The sequence below is a fragment of the Danio rerio genome, chromosome 20 (genome assembly GCF_049306965.1).
Source record: "Danio rerio strain Tuebingen ecotype United States chromosome 20, GRCz12tu, whole genome shotgun sequence".
In the NCBI taxonomy this organism is placed as follows: Eukaryota; Metazoa; Chordata; class Actinopteri; order Cypriniformes; family Danionidae; genus Danio; species Danio rerio.
This window is the reverse complement of record NC_133195.1, coordinates 2,234,719-2,261,562: the sequence shown is the minus strand read 5'-3', so window position 1 is coordinate 2,261,562 and position 26,844 is coordinate 2,234,719. Positions and strand designations below refer to the sequence as shown.

The 26,844-nt window shown below is 40.1% G+C and overlaps 2 protein-coding genes across 10 annotated transcripts in view; both read right to left on the bottom strand.

Moving 5' to 3' along the window:
• Positions 1–26,844, bottom strand: part of l3mbtl3 (L3MBTL histone methyl-lysine binding protein 3) — an 82,577-nt gene that overhangs the window by 22,588 nt on the left and 33,145 nt on the right. For 5 of the 9 annotated variants that reach the window (XM_073932270.1, XM_073932272.1, XM_073932274.1 and 2 more), the window contains 8 exons: positions 24,742–24,893; positions 24,408–24,484; positions 21,573–21,658; positions 18,626–18,736; positions 11,702–11,816; positions 6,797–6,899; positions 2,248–2,391; positions 709–804 (listed from right to left, as the gene is read on the bottom strand). In XM_073932270.1, coding sequence (XP_073788371.1) covers positions 709–804; positions 2,248–2,391; positions 6,797–6,899; positions 11,702–11,816; positions 18,626–18,736; positions 21,573–21,658; positions 24,408–24,484; positions 24,742–24,893 — 884 coding nt within the window. Of the gene's footprint in view, positions 1–708; positions 805–2,247; positions 2,392–6,796; positions 6,900–8,676; positions 9,088–11,701; positions 11,817–18,625; positions 18,737–21,572; positions 21,659–24,407; positions 24,485–24,741; positions 24,894–26,844 lie in introns of those variants that run through there. The other 4 variants (NM_001245964.1, XM_073932276.1, XM_073932278.1 and 1 more) reach the window with 1 other exon arrangement.
• The window catches only part of lama2 (laminin, alpha 2), a 389,595-nt gene continuing 388,391 nt past the window's right edge, over positions 25,641–26,844 (bottom strand). The window contains exon 37 of the transcript XR_012395331.1: positions 25,641–26,516. The gene's annotated coding sequence lies outside the window, so the exon portion shown is untranslated. The remainder of the gene's footprint in view (positions 26,517–26,844) is intronic.

The following is a 26,844-nucleotide window of genomic DNA, read 5'->3' as shown; positions in this document are numbered from 1 at the left end:
CAGAGAACATTTGGTCCCTCTCTAAATTGAGTAAAATTTTCTCAACAGTAGAGTTAAAGTTAATGAGACAATGATGGGGTTAATTAAGTGCTGATTGAGCACTGATGATGAACACCTGCTGTTAAATATACAGTTGAATTATTATTCGCCCCCCTTTGAATTTTGTTTCTTTTTAAAATATTGATCAAATGTTGTTTAACAGAACAAAGAAATGTTCACAGTATGTCTGATAATATTTTTTCTTCTGGAGAAAGTCTTATTTGTTTTATTTCGCCAAGAAAAAAAGCAGTTTTTTATTTTTAAACACCATTTTAAGGACAATATTATTAGCCCTTTAAGCTATTTTTTTGATAGTCTACAGAACAAACCATCATTATACAATAACTTGCCTAATTACTCTAACCTGCCTAGTTAACCTAATTAAGCCTTTAAATGCCACTTTAAGCTGTATAGAAGTGTCTTGAAGAATATCTAGTCTAATATTATTTACTGTCATCATGGCAAAGATAAAATAAATCAGCTATTAGAGATGAGTTATTAAAACTATCATGATTAGAAATGTGCTGAGAAAATCTGCTCTCTGTTAAACAGAAATTGGGAAAAAATAAACAAGGGGGCGAATAATTCTGACTTCAAATGTATATATATATATATATATATATATATGTATATATTAATGTAAAAGAGCATGACTGAGCATGAACTGACCTCCTCTTGGTCTCGGTGCCCGCAGGTTTCTTGACTGGCGTCTCAACACCAGTGTTTGCTTTATCCGGGAGCAGCGGGACACAGGTGACGGGTTTACTGCAGAAACGGAGGCGAGACAGCAAGAAATCAACACTTCAGAAAAGGTGTGAAGAAGGCCAGTCGCGACAAAGTCCTCAATTTTATCTTAATCAACACATATTTGGCTTCCAGTGCCTGACATGACATGATAAGAGCACTTAAAAGAGCAAAAATGCTAATTTATGCTAATTTACTGACTTACTGAGCAAGTGTTACTCTTTACTGAGCTCACCTTAAAAATAATAGCCATACAACATATTTAATGTATATATGTATATATATATATATATATATATATATATATATATATATATATATATATATATATATATATATATATAAACAGATAGATATACACATACACATTTTTGTACAACAAAAGGTAGGCCCAATAGTATCTGGATGCCGCCATGATAATGGCCCACCACTAATATATATATATATATATATAGTATTTATATTATATATTATTATTTATAGAAGTATTTATATTATTGGTGAGCTGTTACCGCCGTTATCGTGGTGTGTTGACGCGAGACTCTTATTGTGTGATACAAAAAATTACCGCCGTTAATCTATTCTCAAAGTTGGGTTGGGAGCTGCGTCTATTCCACGCAAGCTATGATGACTTACACCTTGTTATTTTAGCATGGATGTATAACTGACCGGAGAGCCGTCTGACAAAAAAGTGCCCTGCTGAATGAAATCAGCAGGATGCCTGACTTTAATTGCAGTTCGGCACTTTCACTTTAACTCATGAACACTTCATTCATGCCCCTGTGAACAATCGGTATTAGATGCAAATAAGGAGGAAGGACTGGTGAGAGTGTTATGGAATTTAATAACGCACGCCAAATGGAAAGGAAAAAAAACTTTGCATTTCGCAATGTGTGTGTGTGTGTGTGTGGCCGGTCCTTTACTAACAGCTGTGTGTGTGGATCTTGTCAGAAAATATGGTGAAAAGTCCTACATGATGGTAATAGTTTGATCAGGGGTGTAGCGAACATTTTAAAAGTAAGAGGGAAAGCTAAATGAGATCCAAAAGTCATTAACCCCCCACCACCCATCAACCCCTCAAAATGAATCTATGCCCACCTATAATATTTATAAATAAAATAATAACAATTGAAGTGAACAAAAATGTCCTCAAGGTGGCATGTTTTAGGAAATAATTTTTCTCTTTATTTAGGAATTTTAGACAATTAAACAAAACTTCTAAGTAATTATTATGGAGGGAAAATCTGACCACAACGGACATTTTAACAACAAACATGTCAAACCAACAATCAAAGACCACAGAATTTAGCATAGGATTAAAGGAATCTTTTAGGGCTTCCCAAATTTCTTGACAGAATTGTGGCTGAAATCTCACAGATTGAGCAGAGCTCATGATTCAAGCAGCTTTCCATCATTGGAGCTTTAATATTTCAGTGGATGTTAATCTGAGAGAAGTTCACTCACTCATTAGCGTCTGCTGAAATCTCCTGGTTTGCTTCTGCTCTGCGTGGACGACCCACTCCAGCGCCCGGTGTCTCCGCGCTCAAGCGGTCCGGCAGAACAGAGTCCTTGTTGAGGTTTATATCAGAATACGGGCAGCCGACAGCACTGAAACACCAGAAAACACAGCACACTTTACAAACACAGCTTTTTATCGCAGTAGTTTAGCAGTAGCTTCATATAAACACTTCAACTATGTTTCATACTCAGTGTTTTTTTTTTATTTGTCCTGTTTTCTGGTACCAAGTTTGTGAAACTCGATTATGTTGCTTAGGCTTATGTTGTCTATGCTGTCTGCATTTTATGAATCTCAAATATGTTACTTAGGGTACATGTTACTGTACATTTCTGACAACAAATCCACTGGAGGGCGCTGTCTACATTTTGCGAATCTCAAATGTTACCTAGGATAGATTTTACTCTACGCTCAGACGACAAATCCCCTAGAGGGCGCTGTCTACAGTTTCGGGAATCTCAAATACGTTATTTAGGGAGTGTTTTATTGTAAGTTTCAGATGACAAATCCACTAGAGGGCGCTGTCTACTGTTTCGCAAATCTCAAACACATTACTTAGGAAGCATTTAATTGTTGATTATAGACAACGAATCCACTAGAGGGCGCTGTCTACAGTTTCGCGAATCTCAAATACGTTATTTAGGGAGTGTTTTATTGTAAGTTTCAGATAACAAATCCACTAGAGGGCGCTGTCGACAGTTTTACAAATCTCAAATATGTTACTTAGTATGCGCTTTATTGTACGTTTTAGATGACAAAATGACTGTAGGTCACTGTCTACAGTTTCGTGAATCTCAAATACATTACTTAGGGAGCGTTTTATTGTATGTTATAGATGACTAATCCACTAGAGGGTGCTGTCTACATTTTGTGAATTTCAAATATGCTACATAGGGAATATTTTACTCTACGTTTCAGACTACAAATCCACTTGAGGGCGCTGTTTACATTTTGTAAATTTTTTATATGTTACTTAGGGTACATTTTATTGTATGATACAGTTGACACAGTTTCACAAATCTTAAAAACCTTACCTAGGGTGCATTTTATTGTACGTTTTTAGATGACATCCACTAAAGGGCACTGCCTACATTTTCTTAATCTTACAAACGTTACTTACGGTACATTTTATTGTTTTCTTCAATTCTAGAGGGCACTGTCTACATTTTAGACAGTGATAATCCAAAATAAACACAAAAACAGATGGATTAAAACAAAGATACCGACTAGCCATTCTCTATTCTGTGTGCTGTGCTTTCAGCAGTGACTATATCGCTTAACGCAAGAATGATCTAACATTTGACGCACATTTGACTAGTTAAAGTGGTACTTTGCATACGAGTTTGATCCGTGTGGATGTTCTTGGCCTCTGGGATATTTCTCCCAAGCAGAAACATCAGATTACAGACATCCAGTGGCTTTCCTCAGGCTGACAGCTGAGCAGAAGCTGAAGATCAATGACCCTTGCTAAAGCTAAGCTGTGATATGATGGACACAACTCTTTCTCCCCTTAAAATGCTTCACTGAGAGAAAAGAATCTGTAACATTTGTTCCTCTGTGCCACAAAAGTATGTTTAAGGGTGCTTTCACACCAGCGAATCAATGCATTTGTTTCGAAACCCGGATTAAAATTGTTACATTGTTGCTCTTTTTTGTTGGTGCGGTTCGCTTTCATACGGCAACGTTTCTAAACGGACCCAAAGAGCTAAAACAAGCCTCGTGTGAGTAAACTCTCCTTACATTGGTCAGAGTTTCATGATTTATTTTGCAGAGTCCCGCTCAGCTGCCATGCGTCCTTATTTTAATTGATGGCGATGAGCAATTAGACATTATAAGTGGAAAGCTGTGCTTTAATTTTGAATGGTGACACCCACAATTGTCGTCACCAGATATAAATCAGAGGTAAGACTCTCTCATCCATAGCCCCTGGCTAGACTGCAGTTTGGGTAATGTTCCTAACGGATAAACAGCTCTCGGTAATAGTTTAGCATGCTTTCACTTTCATATTTAACATGAAACACACATTTACTGGTAGGAATGACCTCTCGCCCTACTCATAATTCTCGCTTCATATAGCCATATATGCCTATTACAAATCCATAATACACTGTGATATAGCCGGACTCGGATCGTTTTGCTTTCTCACTACCATCGATCCTCTCCAGAGTTCGTATCAATCGAGCGAAGACCACCTCATTCAGACGATCTCAGACCGATTGATTTGGTGCGGTTGCTGGTTTCACATATGCCAAATAAACTGCGCTAACTGGGCAAACGACACAGATTACGAAACAAAAGTCTAGGTGTAAAAGCATAGATCAAAACTCTGAAATGCTACAGTTATTTGATCCAAAAATACGGTAAAAATGATAATATTTATGGTGGCTTGAGAAAGCTGACATACTGGCTGTTTCTCAATACGTGTTCTTGTGTTCTCGTGAAACGTCATCAACCGTCGCCGAAGCACTGTTCCAATTCAAAGTTCACATCTTGCCAAGTACAGATAAAATTCCCGGATGTGTACTTGCTCCGTCCCAAATATGCATCGAGAGGTGACTTGTGCAAACTTGCGAAGCACAGGTATCCCAGAATGCACTGCATCGTAACCAGCAAAAGCTAATGGCGGAGGAGAAAACCCGCACGGTTTTAAAAATACTTTCAGGCGAGAATGTAGTTTTAAACTTGAATCGGGAACTTATTCACAAAGATAGCGCGTCTTTGACGATGTGCCTCAGCTTATTGCTCAACTCTGACTCCCAGCCTGCCAGCGGAAGCTCCGTCATCACCTCCCCCGCCAAGAGCAGCTTTACTTCGGCCAGTCCATCACGGATGTACCGCTGGATCTCATCTCTCCATTGTAGTTAAAACATGATAATTAACACATCTTGTGCAAAACGGACAGCCTTTGGTCTTTTAAATCTACTAATTCTCCTCAGGTGTATTGTTGTGTTACCTTTTATAATGGTCTTTAATTATGTTACTGTGTTGTGCGCTGTTTGTCTTCGTTTACCAAATTGCTTAACGTTATCTTTACTTTTTATTGTGTACGTCTTGTACTTTATACTTGTATAATGTCCATTGTAGTTTATTAAATCTGATAATAAAAGGCACGAGTCTGTGCATAATAACCCATTTCACATCACATTTAAAGTTATTGATGTTTATATTTTCTTAAATAAAAAATTTTGATTTATAATATCAATATATTTATTGTCAACATATAGAGACAAAGATGAACCCATGGTGAGGTAAGTGACGTTGTAAAGTACATTGCCGTTTCATTTGAAGAAGTACCCGACTTGTGTCCTTGCGTCCTCGGGAGTTTGTTCTTCCAAGTCTGATTTCGGCATGTCTGAACTTCCAAGGACGAAAGTCCGAACTTTGCGTACTTTGTATTGAGAAAACGTAATTGTTATCCTACATAAACTTCTTCTTCTTCTGAGACTAATGTCTAAAAGTATCTCCTCCTAAACTGTTCAAGCTACAAACACCAAACTAACTCCAAACTTGTCTGACTCAGGTTGCTATATCTTTTCCAATTGATCCAACTTACGGTTTTCTGAAAACTAACCCGGAAAATTCGGAAAAGTCCCATTGACTTAACATTGGACCAAACTTTGTGACCTCATAACTTTGCGCCAGACTATCATACAGACTTAATGTTGGGCTCATTTATCTCAGACTACCAATCTGCCAATCACTGATGACCTTTCAATTTACTTGTCTTTTCACAAGACACTTTTCTTTTATTATTTCAGCAAATATGATTGTCAAACAATTATTTGTTGTACTCTCTGAAGTTTACCCAACTATGATGCCTTTCGCTACTGACAAACCTGGAAAAGGGTCTATTGTTATACCTGCCTCATAGGCGTCAGAATTATATCTATATGAAGCTTAAACTCTCTACTTTTAAACAAACCAACTACACTGGAAATCCAATGCTCTCTGGATTTGTATTATGTATGAAATAAACCCAGTCCGTCCCACCTGACCTTATGAATTCTCGCCATTCAAACACACATCACATAACAAAAAAACACTTAAACACCAACAAACTTGTAAACAAAGTCAGGTATTACTTCAGAAGAGCAGCGTGATCATATGAAGCATCATTCAGAGAATGATAATGAGTAACACGTAAACAGAAACGGCCGTAAATGAGGTTGGTGTCGTGATCTCGTTCCCTTCGAGTGCGCATTAGCTTGGGAAAACTAAAAAAATTTAAATTTTGTGTGATTTGAATGTTTAGAAACAAAAATCAAGAGACTTAATTTGCTTAAATTAATTGCTGATTCTTAATATGTAAAGTAATCGTAAGCTTGGATTACATTTGTGGGGAATTTGACACTTCCCCATTCAGACAGAATGATCAGGAGGGGTTTCAAAGACGGCCACCGGTTGAAATGACTTGCCTTATGAGGACTTTTATTATATATATATGTCATTGTATTATGTCCTTGTAAATCACCAGTACACACACGCACACACACTGACCTGTGGTGTCCAGAGTATCGGGCTCCTTTAATGTGGCCCACTCCTCGACAGCCTGCTGTGGGACATCCTGCCTGCTCAGATGCCTCAAACATGTCCTGTGGAGCTACACACACAAACACAGATCTGTTTGTTATGCTGATTGATGATGGATCATTATTTCTCCAATATTTTGACATTTCATTTCGCTTAAAGTTATATAAAACATTCAGGCAGACACTTTGCATGCACTAATTGTGTGGTTTGTGTATATCGGACTGATAGCGCTGCCCAACATAACTAACAGTCATGCCCAAAATAATTGATAGCCCCACCCTAAATGATTGATAGTCCCGCCCTAAATCACTGACAGCCCCGCCCTAAATCAGTGACAGTCCAACCCTAAAGGTTCATTACCTGCCTATTAATAAGATATTGGCTGATAGCTCTGCCCTAAAGGACTGACATTCCTGCCCAAAATGACTGATAGCCCCCCCCCCCCCCCCCCCCCTAAATCACTGACAACCCTACCCTAAAGGACTGATAGTCCTGCCCAAAATAACTGATTGCTCCACCCTAAAGGACTGACAGTCCTGCCCAAAATAACTAATTGCCCCGCCCTCAATGACTGACAGTCCTACCCTAAATGACCGATAGCCCCTCCCTAAATCACTGACAACCCCACCCTAAAGGACTGACAGTCCTGCCCAAAATAACTGATTGCCCCGCCCTCAATGACAGACAGTCCTACCCTAAATGACCGATAGCCCCTCCCTAAATCACTGACAACCCCACCCTAAAGGACTGACAGTCCTGCCCAAAATAACTGATTGCCCCGCCCTCAATGACAGACAGTCCTGCCCTAAATGACCGATAGCCCCTCCCTAAATCACTGACAACCCCACCCTAAAGGACTGACAGTCCTGCCCAAAATAACTGATTGCCCTGCCCTCAATGACAGACAGTCCTACCCTAAATGACCGATAGCCCCTCCCTAAATCACTGACTACCCCACCCTAAAGGACTGACAGTCCTGCCCAAAATAACTGATTGCTCCACCCTAAAGGACTGACAGTCCTGCCCAAAATAACTGATTGCCCCGCCCTCAATGACAGACAGTCCTGCCCTAAATGACCAATAGCCCCTCCCTAAATCACTGACAACCCCACCCTAAAGGACTGACAGTCCTGCCCAAAATAACTGATTGCCCCGCCCTCAATGACAGACAGTCCTACCCTAAATGACCGATAGCCCCTCCCTAAATCACTGACAACCCCACCCTAAAGGACTGACAGTCCTGCCCAAAATAACTGATTGCTCCACCCTAAAGGACTGACAGTCCTGCCCAAAATAACTGATTGCCCTGCCCTCAATGACTGACAGTCCTGCCCAAAATGACTGACAGCCCCGCCCGAAATGACTGATAGCTCCACCCTAAATGACTGATAGCTCCACCCTAAAGGTATTTATTGTGACCAGAGGTGCAGAAAAGTCGTTTGATGGACAGGGTTTGATTTTTGATTAGATATAATGAGCACGAATGAATTCGAACAAAATAATGAAGAGCAACGATACTTACTTAAAAATGAGAAGAGTACATTTTGATGTCATGGCAACTTTAAGTACCAATTCTGACTATTAACTAGGCTCATTACCTGCATTTTAATAAGATATTAGCCGTTTTTTAACTTCTACCTTAATAACCAGTAATAAGCGGCAGATTATGAGTTTATTAAGGTAAAAGTCATAGTTAATGGTTTATTACTAGCGTGACTATAATAAATGTGGCCATGTTTATGTCAATTATAGGGTTGTAGTGTAATTTCTGCAATAATGACATTAGTCATATTTCCATAGTAGCATGTGAGCACAAATGAGTTGTGAGTGAAGGGTGTAAGACAAAATTCATAAAGAGAAATAATGCATTCTTTATAGATGTATATATAGACTCAGAAACAGACTGATATGCAGAGAATATATAGACTCAGAGTATACAATCTCTCTCTCTCTCTCTGTAAGTCGGTCACATCCTGATGCCAGTTGCTGATTTCTAAACATGCTCCGATCCGTTTCCATGGACACCGCGGAGGAGAAGCAGCACCAGAGGAAGATTATCAGCAAGACTGACTGAAGAAAAGCTCATTGTTCAACAGCGTTTCCCAGCTTCCTCTGCAGTTAACAGAGGATATCGATGAGAGTCAGACCGTTCACACGTCATTTATTCCCACATAACTGCTTCTCTCCGTCCAGCTTTAATCCTTCAGGAAACCACCAGGAACATAGCTGTCATTCAGAAGCTGACTCCATAAACCAAGCTTTAACACAACATTAAGAGAGTCAAAGAGACAGTGAGGACTGCAAAGACACAATTTGAAGTCAATATACTGCACAAAACAGCTAATTGTTGATTTGAAATGGATGCAGATACAGTGCATCCGGAAAGTATTCGCAGCGCTTCACTTTTTCCACGTTTTATGTTACATCCTTATTTCAAAATGGATTAAATTCATTTATTTCCTCAACATTCTACACACAATTCCCAATAATGACAATGTGGAAAAAGAGTTTTATAAATTGTTGCAAATTTATTAAAAATAAAAAAAGCTTAAAAAAATCACATGTACAGGGTGGGCCATTTATATGGATTCACTTAATAAAATGGGAATGGTTGGTGATATTAGCGTCCTGTTTGTGGCACATTAGCATATGTGAGGGGGCAAACTTTTCAAGATGGGTGCTGATCATGGTAGCCATTTTGAAGTCGGCCATCTTGGATCCAACTTTTGTTTTTTTTCAATAGGAAGAGGGTCATGTGACACGTCAAACTTATTGGGAATTTTACAAGAAAATCAATGGTGTGCTTGGTTTTAACGTAACTTTATTATTTCATTAGTCATTTACAAGGTTTTGATCACTTTTACAATGTGTTTAATGTGCTGCCCATTGTGTTGGATTGTCAATGCAACTCTCTTCTCCCACTCTTCACACACTGATAGCAACACCGCAGGAGAAATGCCAGCACAGGCTTCCAGTATCCGCAGTTTCAGGTGTTGCACATCTTGTATCTTCACACCTTAGACCATTGCCTTCAGATGACCCCAAATATAAAAGTCTAAGGGGGTCAGATCGGGAGACCTTGGGGGCCATTCAACTGGTCCACGATGACCAAACAACTTTTCAGGAGACATCTAGGAATGCTCGGACCTGACACCTATAATGTGGTGGTGCACCATCTTGCTTGAAAAACTCAGGGAACGTGCCGGCTTCAGTGCATAAAGAGGGAAACACATCATCATGTAGCATAGAAAAAATATCCAGTGGCCTTGAGATTTTCACTGATGAAGAACGGCCCCTCTAACTTTGTTGTCTATTGTGTGAAGATACAAGATGTGCAGCACCTGAAACTTTGGATACTGGAAGTTTGTGCTGGCATTTTGCTGTGGTGTTCCTATTAGTCTGTCAAGAGTGGGAGAAGAGGGTTGCATTGACAAACCAACACAATGGGCAGCACATTGAACACATTCTATAAGTGGTCAGAAACTTGTAAATAACTCATGAAAGAATAAAGTTACTTTAAATACAAGCACACCATTGTTTTTCTGGTGAAATTTCTAATAAGTTTGACGTGTCACATGACCCTCTTCCTATTGAAAAATCAAAAGTTGGATTCAAGATGGCTGACTTCAAAATGGCCACCATGGCCACCTCCCATCTTGAAAAGTTTGTCCCCTCACATATACTAATGTGCCACAAACAGGACACTAATATCACCAACTATTCCCATTTTATTAAGGTGTCTCCATATAAATGGCCCACCCTGTACATCAGTATTCACAGTCTTTGGCGTGAATCGCTTCTTACCCTGCTATTTATTTGTTTATATTATTTTTTGGTTTCCCTTTTTGTCTTACCCGATTTCTGGAACCACTCTGTGCTAAATTTGAACCCTGTCATCGTGGTCAACTCTTCTCTGTGTCTTAAGTCCACCAGCGTACATGGAAAACTAACTAGACAATTTGGTAACAGCGGGAAAGTCGTTCATATCAAGGTAAGCACGAAAAGGAACGGCGTCATACTGCCCAGTAGAGTTCGTTTAAAAGATGAAATGCAGCCATATGTACTTCAGGCTACATAATTCGCGATCTCCAGAAACGTATATAGGGGTACGTTTTCAGAATGAGCCTGTGTTGTCTAAAGCGCACTGCACAGTTTCCTTTAGGATATGTCTGAATCCACTTTTGCTATTTTAAGGATGGGAAAAACTGTCGGTGCACCAAGAGCATGGTCTGAAATGGTTTTTAATGAGTTATGGATGTGCTTTTGGCGTAATTAAACCAATCAGAGTCTCATCTCCCAATGCCTTTAAGAGTTGTGGTTGATGGTGGATTCGCTATTTACATGGTGACCTTTGTCTGATGTGCTTATGCGTGAAGTTAAAGACCTTCAATAGAACCAACCAGATTCACCAAACCCCCCTGAGGTGAAGGAGGAGGTAGAGGTTTTTATATTCATTTATATATTTTACATCTAAGTTTTAATATTTAAATACATTTCTGTGCTGCTGCACATCCCTGTGTGTGTAATAAGCAACGTGGGTTATTTTGAAGCCACTTTTCACTAATGTGCCATTGACTTTAGAGCAGTTTCAGATGGTCAATGGCACCGTCTATTTCCATTTTCTCAAAATGGTAACATGTCAATGTACCTTAACACATCTGCTTTTCAAACCAGCACACCCATGGGTGCACAAATGAGTGCAATGTGAAAATAGTAAGTGTTTATCAGGGCCCTCAGAGTTTCCATAAGAATGCATTGTGATGGAATGATCATATATGATGGCAAAATAATGTTGCTGCTATTCATCTGCGGCAGTCTTTCTATCGGGAGTGTTTAACTCCTCTCTTCCGGGTGAAAGATGTCCATACTCACTGATTGGAGGCTGCAGAGGATGTCCGGTTTTGGCGCACCAGCCAGCTGGATGAACGTCTGGACTGTCTGCATCGATCCAGTAATCATATTCATCTGTCCAGCCATCAAAATGGATCTGAAAGAGAGAATTACAGTTTGTTCAGCAGCATGATAGATTTACAACACATATATCACATAATCAAACCAAACACTTAAGACAAACATTAAACAACATAAATAGTGTTAAAAACAGCAACTACTTCTTCCCATTAAAAATCAGCAAATCAAGCCCACAAAGAACACATGAACATTTCAATCTGTTCAGTGTTTCCTCTAGGATTTTTTAAAGCTGTGGCGGCAGACTCTATTGGCCATTTTACACATATTTACCACTACATGTGGCGTTATTTCATTGACAAATGTCATGGGCACAGTATTAAGTCGAGATCGCATTCATGTAATAGCCTACGAGCATGTCAATCTCTGCTTGAGCGCCGATTTCCTGTTCGTGCACAAAACTTCTTGCGCGCCCTCAAAAATACGCTGCTCATGTGCAGATTTTCTTGTGCGCCCTCAAATAAACGCGGCTGAAGTGTGATTTAGTGCATTTATGTACCGAGTATGTCTCCAGCATTGATTAGATTTGCTAGGAATATTTATGAATGTCTCCGATAGACTTGCGGAGCAGACCGCGGCATTAATGCGTCCTGAAGTAAAGTGAAGCGGCTGTAAACTTCAGAAAGATAAAGTCATTATATGCAGAGCCACAGACCTTTATCTATAAATAAAGTATAATTATGGAAACTGTGTTCATCATAACTGAAAGCTACGCCGTGTTTGCTGGCCTCACGCATCACGCACCTGTCAGTCATTCAGTCAGCATGTCACCTTAAAGCGTTAAACAGAACGCACAGCACTACTACGCTCACAGAAAAGTTTGCGCTGTTATTATTCACTCTAAATGACTAATTGTAAATGTAATACGTTTTCCGTGCGATTTTAACCCGATATTTAAAACACGACCGAATATTTTGAATAAGAAGCTGTAATGTAGTCGTGGCGGGATGAATTTTGGTGTGGCGCCCGGCCACGAAAGAATGAATGTAGGGGAAACCATGCTGTTGGTCCTTGCCAAAGGGACTCTATGCCGAGATCCTGAGGGAAGGTTTTGAAATGAATCAAAAAGAGGATGGGATATATCAGATCCTGATGGGCTTTCATAGGAATACTGCAGGTGTTGAAAACCGTAGCCAGTGAGTTCTTCTGTTTTACTTTAAAAGAAGCAAACCAACAAATCAATGAAAAGGTGAAAATGGATTCTATATAGGCCTTAAAAATGTCACCATTATGCTGCGTTCACACCAGACGCGGAACGAGTGATTTACATGTTAAGTCAATGCAAACGTGTGAATAGACATCCTGCGGCGCGATACGTGCAAATGGTGCAGCGCGAATGACGAGAATTGCGCGAATGGCGCGGTGCACATGGTTTGATATGCGCGAATGGCGTGTCGCGAATTCAGCGTTTTGCGCGTTTAACGCGCAAATCACTCGAGTTTGAAAATCTGAACTTCACCGGACATTCACGGGGCGTTAACCAATCAGAAGCTTGCTCTTGTGGGGGCGTGATTGTGACGTATCGCCTGTTGTCGGTGTCCCAGGGGAAATCCCCCAGCAGACACCGACAAGAAGTTCATCAAACTGGGCTGGGCTCAGTCAGAAGCACCGCTGAAAACCTCCATCAGCCAGGTTCAGTTTCTGGAGGAGTCTATGAGCTTAAAGAGCTGGATGCATCTCTGAAAGGATGTAGTGGACTCAGACACAGCCCTAAACATATCAACGCTGTTTATCATCCTTCATAAAGTACATAAACACTGTTATTTTCTTTATAAAATCCATGTTAGCCCTTTAGCTATGAAGCTAGAGTCACGGGGCAGACAGAAGCCCTGCCCATCATGCGAATGAAGCGGTTGTTCTTAAGTGAATTTGACGCGCGAATGAAGCGGGGTTTGACGCACGAATAAAACGAGTAACCTCAAATATTCACGCGGCTATTTACGAGCGAATAGTGCGATTTATTCGCGCGTTCCGCGTCTGGTGTGAACACAGCATAAGAGTCCTAACAATCTTAAACCTTGCTAATTTTCGCAGACAATAAAGTCTTTGTTGGCCTGTCCTTCGTAGTCTTTCAGTATTTTCATTCAAATGTAATTTATTATCGACGATAGTACCTAGGAACTTTTAACTTTCAACTAATTCGATCAGGTGGTTATCAACCAAAGTACCTAGAACTATCTCATGCTTACGCCGCAGGTCAATGCACAACCCCTTTGTTTACCCTAGCTGCATTCCAAATGGCTCACTATACACTATGCACTGTGTACTTATGCACTTACACACTCTACAGCACAGTATATGTATGTAGTGTCGTCCTAAATTAAAGTGTAAATTCAAACCGTTTCCCAGATGACATTTGACGGTGTCCATATTAGTGAAATAAATAAACAAATAATCCCTGCTGTGAGTATAGCCACATTCACCACCGGGAGGCGCTATAATCACTCTCGTAGGAGAATACTGCTTTCACAATCCAAATAAAATAATCCAGCATCCTTGCCCGAAAGCTCCGCACCTTCCGCTATGCGAGCAAAGCAGCAGCCGTTGAGTGCGTGAAGTGTCCAATAATCCACACTTCATTTTACCGTCTGAATGAGTGCATCATTCAGGTAATTAAAGTGCGCTTATTATTTTTTAGAGTTTTCAGTGTGAACGCGCTACTTACACTATTTATACAACAAAACGGCGCAGAAGAGTGCATAAGAATGCGATTTGGGACGCACCTCATGTGTCCAGACGTAGACCAGCTTCTTAACACCAATTTGTTAAAATACAAGTCTCGATACCAAATGTTGCTATTTAACTGAGTCAAAGCAAAAACGTAAAAAAAAAACATGTTTGTAGTACAGTGGCAGGATGCTAGTTTGGTCTCAATGTTGAACTAGCCTGAGCTATCAACATTATTTTAAGGAACTGTTCCTAACGGGTCAAGGTGTCTTTCTCTGGTGTCACTGCATGAAAGTGATGTTAAATCCCAGCGCAGCAGGTTCTGTGGTGGTAAATAAACCTCATACTCTTATATAAGCTACAAAATCACCAGAGGCACTTCAGATGAAAGCAGAAACAGCTTTGGCTAGTAGCTTTTCAAGCTCCCATGAGAAGATTATCATCATATTGCAATGCACTTCTCTAGAGACATTAATGTTTGAACTGGAATCTTAGAGAAACGTTGGCGGCATTCAGATGGCTGGCAGGCCAATATGGTCATATTGTGTTTGACGCTCAGAAATGTTGCTGCTATCAGAACAATGAGAAGAAAAGAGCAGCGATAGTGCTTAAATGGCGGCTTGTCTCCAGGACACTGGGAGTTTTGGGAAAATCAGCCGGACAGCAGCAGGAACCGGGATGGCTGAAGAGGTTGTTAGTGTTTTCGCAGAACAGCCAACAGTCACTAACCCAAGCTCATCGGAAACATGTGCCTAGGGCAACATTTTAGGGAACCATGACATCCGTGGATGGGGTGACGTCTGCTTGCAGCTTTATATCTTTACATATTCACTGGTGGGCAACATGTACATGTACACTACCTGACAAAAGTCTTGTCGCCTATCCAAGGACTGCATCCATACATCTCTGCACTGACTTAAATCCCTGATTAATAAAGTCATCTGGAATGGAAAAGAAAGCGTTCCTGCAGGACTCCCAGAGTTCATCAAGATCCTTCGGATTCATCTTCATCCTTCATCTTCATCTTACCCCAGACATGCTCAGTAATGTTCATGTCTGGTGACTGGGCTGGCCAATCCTGGAGCAATAAGACCTTCTCTGCCTTCAGGAGCTTTGATGTGGAGGCTGAAGTATGAGGAGCGCTATCCTGCTGGAGAATTGCCCCTCTCCTGTGGTTTGTAATGTAATGGGCAGCACAAATGTCTTGATCCCTCAGGCTGTTGATGTTGATCCACTCTGCAGATCTCTCGCACGCCCCCCAACTAAATGTAACCCCAAACCATGATTTTTCCTTCACCAAACTTGACTGATTTCTGTGAGAATATTGGGTCCATGCTGGTTCCAGTAGGTCTTCTGGAGTATTTGTGATGATTGGGATGCATTTCAACAGATGACCCATGGGAAAAATCCACCTTCTGACACTTTTCCAAATGATCAACTTGAAGTAAGGTTATTATTTGTTGCTCTTACAACTGAGGTTCACGACAAGACTTTTGTCAGGCAGTGTATGACGATCTTGTACGTTATTAGTGTCATGAAATCATTAAAATCATGACATGACACTACAACCTCAGATTTAATTTTCACAGTATCATGGATTACTGCTCTTAAATATGTTCTTTTTAAAGTGTAAAAACTACTTTTTTCCCCATTGAACACAATATATTTTAATATGAATACCCATATTTAGTGTTTCCCAGTGTTGGGTTGTGGCTGGAAGGGCATCCGCTGTGTAAAACATGTGCTGGATAAGTTGGCGGCTTATTCCTTAAAACACTAAGGCTGAAATTAGGATACATTGCCTTGAGAATAACTTTAATATTAGTATACAAGTGTTAAAGTAGTTTTTTTTCCTAGAATTGAAACCAAATCAAAATAAAACCAGTGACCACAGAACTATTATATGAACTGACAATATTGTGAACCATCCCACATCCCACAGTATAAACTATGAAAATATCCTATTAAATAAACCAGACACCCGGCAAATGAGTCTGAGCCGGACACGGCAAAAGTCGAAACCTCTCCTCTGTGTCCTGTGGGAGAGTGGAGGGCGTTTGTAGAGTACCATCAAAGACTTGAAAAGGAAAGGTCTTTCTCCTCAAAAGTCAATTACATCTGCTTCAGGGAATATTGATGGGGGATTGGAGAAAGCAGTGGGAAACCAACAAATCCATCCAGAGCACAGTGAATGTCAGCGAGCAGAGGTGACGACTGAAGGTGGAGGAGGCCGTGAACCACTCACTGAAAACAGAGCTTTTCTTACACTGAGTTTTTGTCTTGTTTTTAGGCTTAATATCAAAAACATTATCTAAAATAAAAAAGCATTTTCCGGACAAGCAAAAACTTATTAATAATAGGTCAAAATTGAGTCAGTTTTTCCTTGAAACAAGTTAAATCTTTCCTTAAAACAAGGTAAAATAATCTTGTTTTTCAACTCAATCTCATTCTGAAAATGCAGCCCTATATACATTTCTGGAGAGCACCAAATATGTCACAGGAGTTAAATTTGATTGCAGTTTTTGTTTTCGTGAAGGTGTTGCGGTGCCGCAATAGTTAGTGATGTCGCCTCACAGCAGGAAGGTCTCTGGTTCGAGCCTCAGTTGGCGTTTCTGTGTGGAGTTTGCATGTTCTCCCCGCATTCGCGTGGGTTTCCTCCGGGTGCTACCCCAAAAGTCCAAAGACATGCGGTATAGGTGAATTGGGTAGGCTAAATTGTCCATAGTGTATGAATGTGTAAAGATGTTTCCCAGAAATGGGCTGCAGCTGGAAGGGTATCCGCTGCGTAAAACATGTGCTGGATAAGTTAGCAGTTCATTCAGCACCATCTGCTGTTAAAATTAGTCTAGAGCATTGTCTGCTGTTAAAAACTAGCCTAGAGCGCCATCTGGTGTTAAACACTAGTCTAGAGCGCCGTCTGCTGTTAAAATTAGTCTAGAGCATCGTCTGCTGTTAAAAACTAGCCTAGAGCGCCATTTGCTGTTAAACACTAGTCTAGAGCGCCGTCTGCTGTTAAAATTAGTCTAGAGCGCCATCTGCTGTTAAACACTAGTCTAGAGCGCCGTCTGCTGTTAAAATTAGTCTAGAGCATCGTCTGCTGTTAAAAACTAGCCTAGAGCGCCATATGCTGTTAAACACTAGTCTAAAGCGCCATATGCTGTTAAAATTAGGCTAGAGAATCGTCTGCTGTTAAAAACTAGCCTAGAGCGCCATCTGCTGTTAAACACTAGTCTAGAGCGCCGTCTGCTGTTAAAATTAGTCTAGAGCATCGTCTGCTGTTAAAAACTAGCCAAGAGCGCCATCTGCTGGTAAACGCTAGTCTAGAGTGCTGTCTGCTGTTAAAAAGTAGCCTAGAGCGGCATCTGCTGTTAAACACTAGTCTAGAGCGCCGTCTGCAGTTAAACACTAGCTTAGAGCACATTTGCTGTTAAAAACTAGCCTAGAGTGCCATCTGCTGTTAAACTCTAGCCTAGAGCGCCATCTGCTGTTAAACTCTAGCCCAGAGCACATTTGCTGTTAAAAACTTGCCTAGAGCGCCATCTGCTGTTAAACACTAGCCTAGAGCACCATCTGCTGTTAAAACTAGTCTAGAGCACTGTCTGCTGTTAAACACTAGCCTAGAGCGCCATCTGCTGTTAAACTCTAGCCCAGAGCACATTTGCTGTTAAAAACTTGCCTAGAGCGCCATCTGCTGTTAAACACTAGCCTAGAGCACCATCTGCTGTTAAAACTAGTCTAGAGCACTGTCTGCTGTTAAACACTAGCCTAGAGCGGCATCTGCTGTTAAAAGCTAGCCTAAAGCATCGTCTGCTGTTAAAACTAGTCTAGAGCGCTGTTTGGTGTTAAACATGGCCTAGAGTGCCGTCTGCTGTTAAACAATAGCCTACAGCATCATCTGCTGTTAAACACTAGCCTAAAGTGCCAACTGGTTTTAGAAACTAGCCTAGAGCGCCGTCTGAGGTTAAAAAACTAGCCTAGAGCGCCGTCTGCTGTTCACTGACTGCCGCTAGAATCAGCATGATTAAAATCATCCTTTATACATATTAGAGATGTTCCCTGTAAGGTCAAAGTTGTCTTACCAATAAAAAGGAAATGTAAGCGGGCACTGAGCTGACCAGTCGACCAACAAAAAAGTCAAGTGCCCATAATGTAGTTTCTCACCCAGAGTCTATGATCGTCTGTATCAGCTACTGTGGCGACGCGGATCAGAACAGGGTTCCTCTTGTCGACCACCTCTAGCTTCATGTTCACCTGAAAACCATGAGGAGGTTTCTGCAGAGAGAAAGAAAGTAAGAAACATGTTCATGCCTCCCCTTCACCATGTCACCAACGGAAATGTGGTTTTGCTGATTTCTAAAAGGCCTCAGCCGTCAGTCCATCATCACAGAGCTTCAGCATTATTATTACTCTATTATTATTCCCTCCAGAACTGTCTTGAGCATCAGTCTGTGCTCCCAAAGAGCGTCTCACACCTCCAAAAGCACCACATTGCGTTCATTGTGTTTTGTATTCATCTTCTGAGGCGCAACTCATTTATTAGAGAAGAAAATACACCACAGTGGCTTCTGCAAACACTCTCAACTACATTTCCCAGACTCATATTTGCTGCAGTTTATCAGCAAGTGATGATTTTCTTCTCTCGTGTTTCTCATTGGATGGAATCACTGTTTTATTCGCAAATCTTTCATGCGATATTAAAGTTTCATGCATACATTTAATTTGCATCTTTGGATGTAAACACAGCTATACGCTTATTTCACGCGGCCGCCATTTTAAAGAACCAAAGCGAGGCTGCGGTGGGAAGAAACCCGGAAGTATAGGACCAGCACTGTAAACATTGCAGTAACATGCCGTGTACTATAAACCTCCAGCTGTTGCCGAGATTTCAAAATGCAGAAATGATGTAACCATCACTTTAATATTATTCAGTAAGTTTATTTTAAACAATTAAAAGCAATTTAGCATCAAACAACATCACAATCTCAGTGATGTGCTTAAGTGTCCTCCTGGGCTTCAGTTCATGGCACCAGTTAAAACACTGTGAGGTTTCCTGCTTCAGTCTATGTAACCCGGTGAGCGATAAAACACTGCAGTCCTCTGCAGCACCTCCTCGTGCTGTCTGTAATAGTGTTGTCCTGGGGTCCGTTCTTCGTACCTCGCTTAAATGATCTAAGATTATTTGGCAGATCCTGGATCTTTTAATCTTGATAACTGATCTCTCGCTAATTTGGTTCTTCAAACAAGTTTGCGAATCAGATTAGAATGTCTGGATAAACTGATCTGAGATCGCTGCGTGTGTTGTGAAGGACAGATCTATCGATCCTCGAAATCATGATCAGCAATGCAACGATTGGCTGACGGCACAGCAGCGTAATGACATCATCTGATTAATATTCAATTATCCATGTGAGCAAAATTACATCAAATTAGCAGTAAACGGCTTGTTAAATATGACACGCGATAACCTTCCACATTTGTTGTGAGCTGCAGGCCTTACACTTTCATGTGTCAAGAGTATTCATCATGTATTTTAATGCATATCAATGTATTTAATTCGACATTTAGAAAAGATTTTCTTTATTATAGTAGTTGTTTTTTTTAATCGGTGTAAAGAATAACGTGTTGTTTACAAAAGCATTTTGATATTGGTAAAGGCGTCTGCAACTTTTGTGACGCATCAAATCACTGGCATATTAACTATCAAAGCATGTTTATGACTGCATAAATGTATTATTGCTTTAAAAAAAGTGACATATTGCATTTCTATTATACACAATTTGTACTAAAGCGATCTAAAAAGTTCATATCAATAAGTTTTCTCTTTGCACCACCAGGTGGCAGTCTATGTACTTTCATTTCGGGGTGCAGATTGCATAAGTTTTATTAATATATTTAACTTTATTTATTTTATTAATAACTATAACTTTATATATATAGTTAAAAATATGTACCATTTTCCCAAGTGTATATAACTACTACTGTAAGAAAATATCAGAATTCAGAACATACTTTCTGTATTATCTTTGCTTGAACTGAGCCGATCTAATCCTGTTTATATGAATTGAACCTGCTCCCGATCAAGTTTAAGCTAGCAGAACTGTTGCTATGACAACAACTCTCGGATCAGCTTTGAAGAACGAAACGATCCTGGATCTTGTCAAATCGTCAATATCCAAATCCAGCTAACTGAATAATCCACGTACGAAGAACGGACCCCAGGTACTGAAGTTTTAAACCCGGCTATTTCCCGCTTACTGCTCTTCACCCAGTGCAAACACAGATACACGGAGACTAAAGCGCGAAGCAGCCTTGCCTTGAAGTTTAGTCGAATCAACAAGCAGATCGCTCCAATCCTCTGTCTGTGTTGTGTCTGTGCTCGGTAAACAGTGGTGAACTGATGATCTCTCGGCCAATCACAATCATTTCTGTTGAACACTTGACCACAATGGCAAATCAGCACTGTTTTAAGAAAGCCATCAACAGTGCCTTTATGTTCGCGGGAAATTTATGTTTTTTTCTTTTATTCAGTATCGTAATAAGTCTAATATAATGAAAGAATCAGTTTATTAACTCGAGTTTGATAAATAGCATCTAAAACGTGTGTTTGGGAAAGAAAACATTAGCTAACTAGTGCCATTTCCCTTAACTTAGCTGAAAATGACCTCTGATATCCCTTATTATATTCACCTCCGGGTCACCCGGAAGGCGGTGAAATGATAAAATTGTGTCACTTTCTCTTCGCTGATAAGCTATATAGCCAGTTACACAACATTCCTATGTAACTCCCAATGATACTTCCCGGTTTCTTCCCACCACAGCCTCGATTTCACTTTTGAAAATGGCGGCCGCGTGAAATCAGTCTACAGACAGGATTTGATTTAACAGTGAATAAAGCCCATAATCAGTACCTGAGGTTGTCACTCTCGCAGTAGTTTATGCGGTTGTTGTGTCGCAACTTCACAGAAATAATAATCGTTTCTAAAATAAAACTTTTGTGCATCACCGTTGCAGACGAATGACAAACACTTCTTGTGGCATGGAAAATATTTCTTCAATCATGTGTCGCGGCATTGTGTGGCTGGAAATGTTTGGCCAAACACACACTCACCACTTTGAAGGCTCGAGCAGGAGCTGGTAATGAGCTGGTCTCGGCCAAGTATTTCTCCCAGGAGAAGTTGTTCGCATCGGGGTATCCTACAGCACAGATCACACACACATTCAGGAGCTGGTGGAGATGAATTTATTAAATATGCACTCTTCATTTCTGTCAATTCAAATAATTATGATGGTATATCTCACTGGTTATTAAGGTCCATTGTTAAGCTGGACATTGACACAAAGTTCACAATTCAATACAGTTCACAAGATTTGATCCATTTTTGATCTCGATTTTCGAAGGTTGCGTCTGAAATCACCCACAACTCAGTGGGTTCTGCATTTGAATGTAAATGCACTACTCGGCTGCTACAAAAGTACATTCTACACTGGATGAATGTCAGTTGTATGAATTGAGCTCGGACGTTCTACATCCAGCATTTTAACATGATCACGTGACCAGTTGCATCACTTCACTCCCATTCATGAATTCTTTCATGGTGCATCATGGAATAGAGTGCACCCGATGCGCCGGAAGCAGTAGGTCATACAGGAACTTCTCAGATACTGTTTTTCCAATTCTATGAATCCAGACATACTACTCGGCTCACATACTGTTTCAGCATACTATATAGTATGGGTATGGGCGAGGCAGTGGCGCAGTAGGTAGTGCTGTCGCCTCACAGCAAGAAGGTCATTGGGTTGCTGGTTCGAACCTCAGCTCAGTTGGCGTTTCTGTGAGGAGTTTGCATGTTCTCCCTGCCTTCGCGTGGGTTTCCCCCACAGTCCAAACACATGCGGTACAGGTCAATTGGGTAGGCTATGTTAGTCTGTAGTGTATGAGTGTGTGTGTGAATGTGTGTGTGGATGTTTCCCAGAGATGGGTTGCGGCTGGAAGGGCATCCGCTGTGTAAAAACTTGCTGGATAAGTTGGTGGTCCATTCCGCTGTGGCGACCCCGGATTAATAAAGGGAAAAACTAATAAGCCGACAAGAAAATGAATGAATGAATGAATGAATATAGTATGGAAGTGTGCGATGTTGGACGCAGCTAACCTCTTAAATACACACTCTTCAGTTCTGTCTGTTCGAATTAATTATGATTCACAAAATTTGATTCAATAATAAGTCATATCAGGTACCGTACATGTATTTTACTCACATACACACACGAAAAATACGGCATACAGTTGAAGTGAGAATTATTAGCCCCCGTGTTTATTTTTTTCCCCAATTTCTGTTCAACGGAGAGCAGATTTTGTCAACACATTTCTAATCATAATAGTTTTAATAACTCATCTCTAATAACTGATTTATTTGATCTTTGCCATGATGACAGCACATAATATTTGACTGGATATTCTTCAAGACACTTCTATACAGCTTAAAGTGACATCTAGGGCTCTATTTTGAAAGTCCATGCACAAAGTCCAAAGCGCAGGGCGCAAAGGCATTAAGGGCGTGTCCGAATCCACTTTTGCTATTTAAAGTATGGGAAAATCCGCTTTGCGCCATGGCGCATGGTCTAACAGGGTTAAGCTTATTTTCTTAATGAGTTATAGGTGTATTTTATGAGAATGAACCATAGTCTCATCTCCCATCCCCTTTAAAGAGTCAGTTGGGTCGCGGCATAAGCGCATTTGGTATTTACATGGCAGACTTTGTAAACTGAACGCTTCAATGGCGAGAAAACAGTTAAACAGAGCATCTGCAGGGGAGAATAAGAGATGAGCCTCCTCATTATTTACTTTCACATTCACTTTAGTGAATAGGGAAAGGTGTTGTACGCAGACATCCATTAGCCTTTACATAATTAATTTTGTTTGTTAAGCGCAAAGATTAGTTTCAAAACTGTTTCTAAATTCAGTTCTAATTTCCAGCAAATGAATAAATGAACAATAACAACGAAGTGTGTTCAAAAACCTGAGTTATGTCCTAATACACATGCTGAGCCCCATATGGTCTAAAACCTGACAGGTGGACAAATCTAAGCTTGTTTTTTTATTAAAAACAAATATAAATATGCATATAATAAATAATACTGCTAATAATAATAACATTATACAAAAGCAAATTGTCATGAATAAACTGAAAAAGCCGCCTGAGATGAAGAAAGCATGAAGGCAGTGATTTTTATATTTATGTAGGCTAGAAAATAATATGTTTTGTAATATTTTAATCCTTTAACTCTTTTTCATATGTAAAGATATTTGCGTATTGCTGTACATCATGTCTGTATTAAGCAATGTTTAAGAGAGGCGCACAACTAACACGCTCTGCGCTGGACTATAGACCTGCTTTGATCTGGTATATTGTGCAGTCTATTATAGTTCCTTAAAATAGCAACACGCCAGCAATGCATCTAAACACACCTCCTTTATTAGACCGGAACGCCTATGGGCGCACGTATGAGCGCAAATGCATTTGCTATTTAAACAGCGTGGTGCAAAATGTCAAAACGACTCTTGCGCCAAGCTGAAACTAGCAAACAACTATTGCGTTGTGCCTTGTGCCACATTGCGCCGGGTGCATGATAGGGCCCTCAAAGTTAAAAGTTAATTAAAGTTAATTAGGCAAACAGTGGTTTGTCTAAGACAAAACAAATATTGATTAAGGGGACTATTAATATTGACCTTAAAATGTTTTTTTAATAAATTTAAAACTGATAAAAATAAAACTAATAAGACTATCGCCAGAAGAAAAAGTATTATAGGAAATACTGTGAAAAATTCCTGAATCTGTTACACATCTTTTGGGAAATATTTGAAAAAGAAATCAAATGAGGGTAGTATTTTTGACTTTAACTGAATATTAGAGAGCCTGAGACTGGTGTGGATGTGTTTACTGACCTGGAGGGGTGCTGAGGGTCCTGCCGTTCTCCTGACACCAGCCAACTGGGTGAATATAAGGACTGGTGGCATCACACCTGCACAAAAGAAGAAACACACACATGTACCTCAATACAACTAGCAAAACAACAATCAATATCTATGTCATGCAGCATAAAGTAAGGCTTTAAGCATTCTTGATACATGTATTATTAAACACACTGAGCTTTTGACTTATAATTGAAAAATAAAAAAAATAAAAAAATAAATCACAGGACAGCAAATCATTTGAGTGTGATTGTGTGCAGGAAATGTCATTATCACACACTTCAGAGCGTCGTCATGGGGAATTTACCAGTAGTCGTAACTTTCCTCCCAGTTGTCAAAGTGCACCAGGAAGCGGCTGTCCACCATGTCCGTAACCGTGGCGACGCAGATGAAAGTAGGATCTTTCCTGCAGACGGCCTCCAGCTTCATGCCAACCCTGAAACCTGATGGAGTCACCGTCTGGAGGACACACACAAACACACACTATATTAAAGTACATGAAATCTAAAAGCAACCATAATGATTCTGTTAGCTCACACTGCTAGTTTAGTGGTGAACAATTCATCTGTGCATGTCAATAAGAAAGAAAACAACAGATTGCTCTTGGAGTCTTTAATGCACTTCCTGTTTGTTGTTAGTTAAATTCTCAGATTAGGTCTGTCTGAGGTGTTGGGCGGGGCTAACATACATAACCACGCCCCTCCAGCGGTCAGTTTAGACAACACACAGAAATGGTGAACAGGAGGAGTCTGTAAGCTGTAATAACTCTCCCCAAACCCTTTTTCCAGTCTTTCTGAATGAAACGCCTACTTTACTACAGCCAATCAGCTTGCAGTAGAAAAAACAAGCCACACCCACTGTTTACTCATTTTTATATACAGTTTCTCCAGAAACTGCGTCACAGCTTCAGGTTTATGTGGACTTTAACTCTACATACAGTTGAAACCAGCAGTTTACACACACTCTAAAAAAAGGAACATAACCATTTTAAAAGATGTCTGATGGTAAATCATACTAAACGTTTACTATTTTAGATCTGTAAGGATTACCTGAATTATTTACATTTGCTAAATGCCAGAATAATAAGATAATTTTTTCTTTCTGAGAATTTTCTATTAATTTCTAGACAGTCTAAAGTTTACACACATTTCCTTGGTATTTTTTTTAGCTTTGCTTTTAAACTGTATAACTTTGGTCAAATGTTTTGTCTCCTTCCACAAGCTTCTCACAATAGTTTGCTGGAATTTTGGCCCATTCCTCCTGACAGAATTGGTGTAACCGAGTCAGATTTGTAGGTTGTCTTGCTCGCACAAGCTTTTTCAACTCTGCCCACACATTTTCTATAGGATTGTGATCAGGGCTTTGTGATGGCCACTCCAAAACATTCACTCTGTAGTTCTTAAAGCACATATGAACTAATTTGGCAGTATGCTGAGGGTCATGGTCTGTTGGGAAGACTCATTTGTGGTCAAGTTTTAATGTCCTGGCTGATGTCTTGAGATGTTGCTTCAGTATTTCTCCATAATGTTCTTTCTTCATGATGCCATCTATGCTGTGAAGTGGACCAGTCCCTCCTGCAGCAAAACAGCCCCACAACATGATGCTGCCGCCCCCATACTTCACAGTTGGGATGGTGTTTCTAGGCTTGTTGATTTCCCCTTTGTCCTCCAAATGTAACACTGCTCATTATGCCCAAACAGTTCAATCTTAGCTCCATCAGAGCACAGGACATGTCTCCAAACATGAGTCTATTCCCAGTGTAATTCAGCAAATTGTAATCCGGCTTTTGTGTTGATTCTGGCTTGTTGATTCTCCATGTTGTCACACAAGGAAGCAGTGTGTTTGAGCTTTTCCTTCAATACTATTCTACAGCTGTGCCTCACATGAACTCAAATGTTGTCAATTAGCAAATCAGAAACGTCCAAAACCCTGACATCATCATCTGAGCTTTTCCAGAGGCAGAATAATCTGATTGCTATAAACTTGACTTTCAACAAGAGTTATAACAATTTCTCAAACAATCTCTCTCTCATTATTCTGCTATTAAGCAGAACAGACACAAATGTGATCATCCTTACTTACCTAAAAGAGAAAAACTCTAGTCACATTAAACATCTGACTTTTTTAAATGGTTATGTGCCTTTTTATCCAGTGTATGTAAACCTTTGCGTACAACTGTATAACTAATGGGAAAAACATCCAAAGATCGGTTCTTGCACAGTGGATAAAGGAAATGGCTGATAATCTCACTCTTGAAAAATGAACATGTGTAATCAGAGAAAAAATAAGTGTGGTCCTTTTTGGTCACTTCATAAAAGGATAAATAAAAACTGGATGTCTTTGGAAAGATGTTTGCAATTTAAAATTCAATGCAATAATGTGTTTTTTATTATTATTATTGTTACCAATT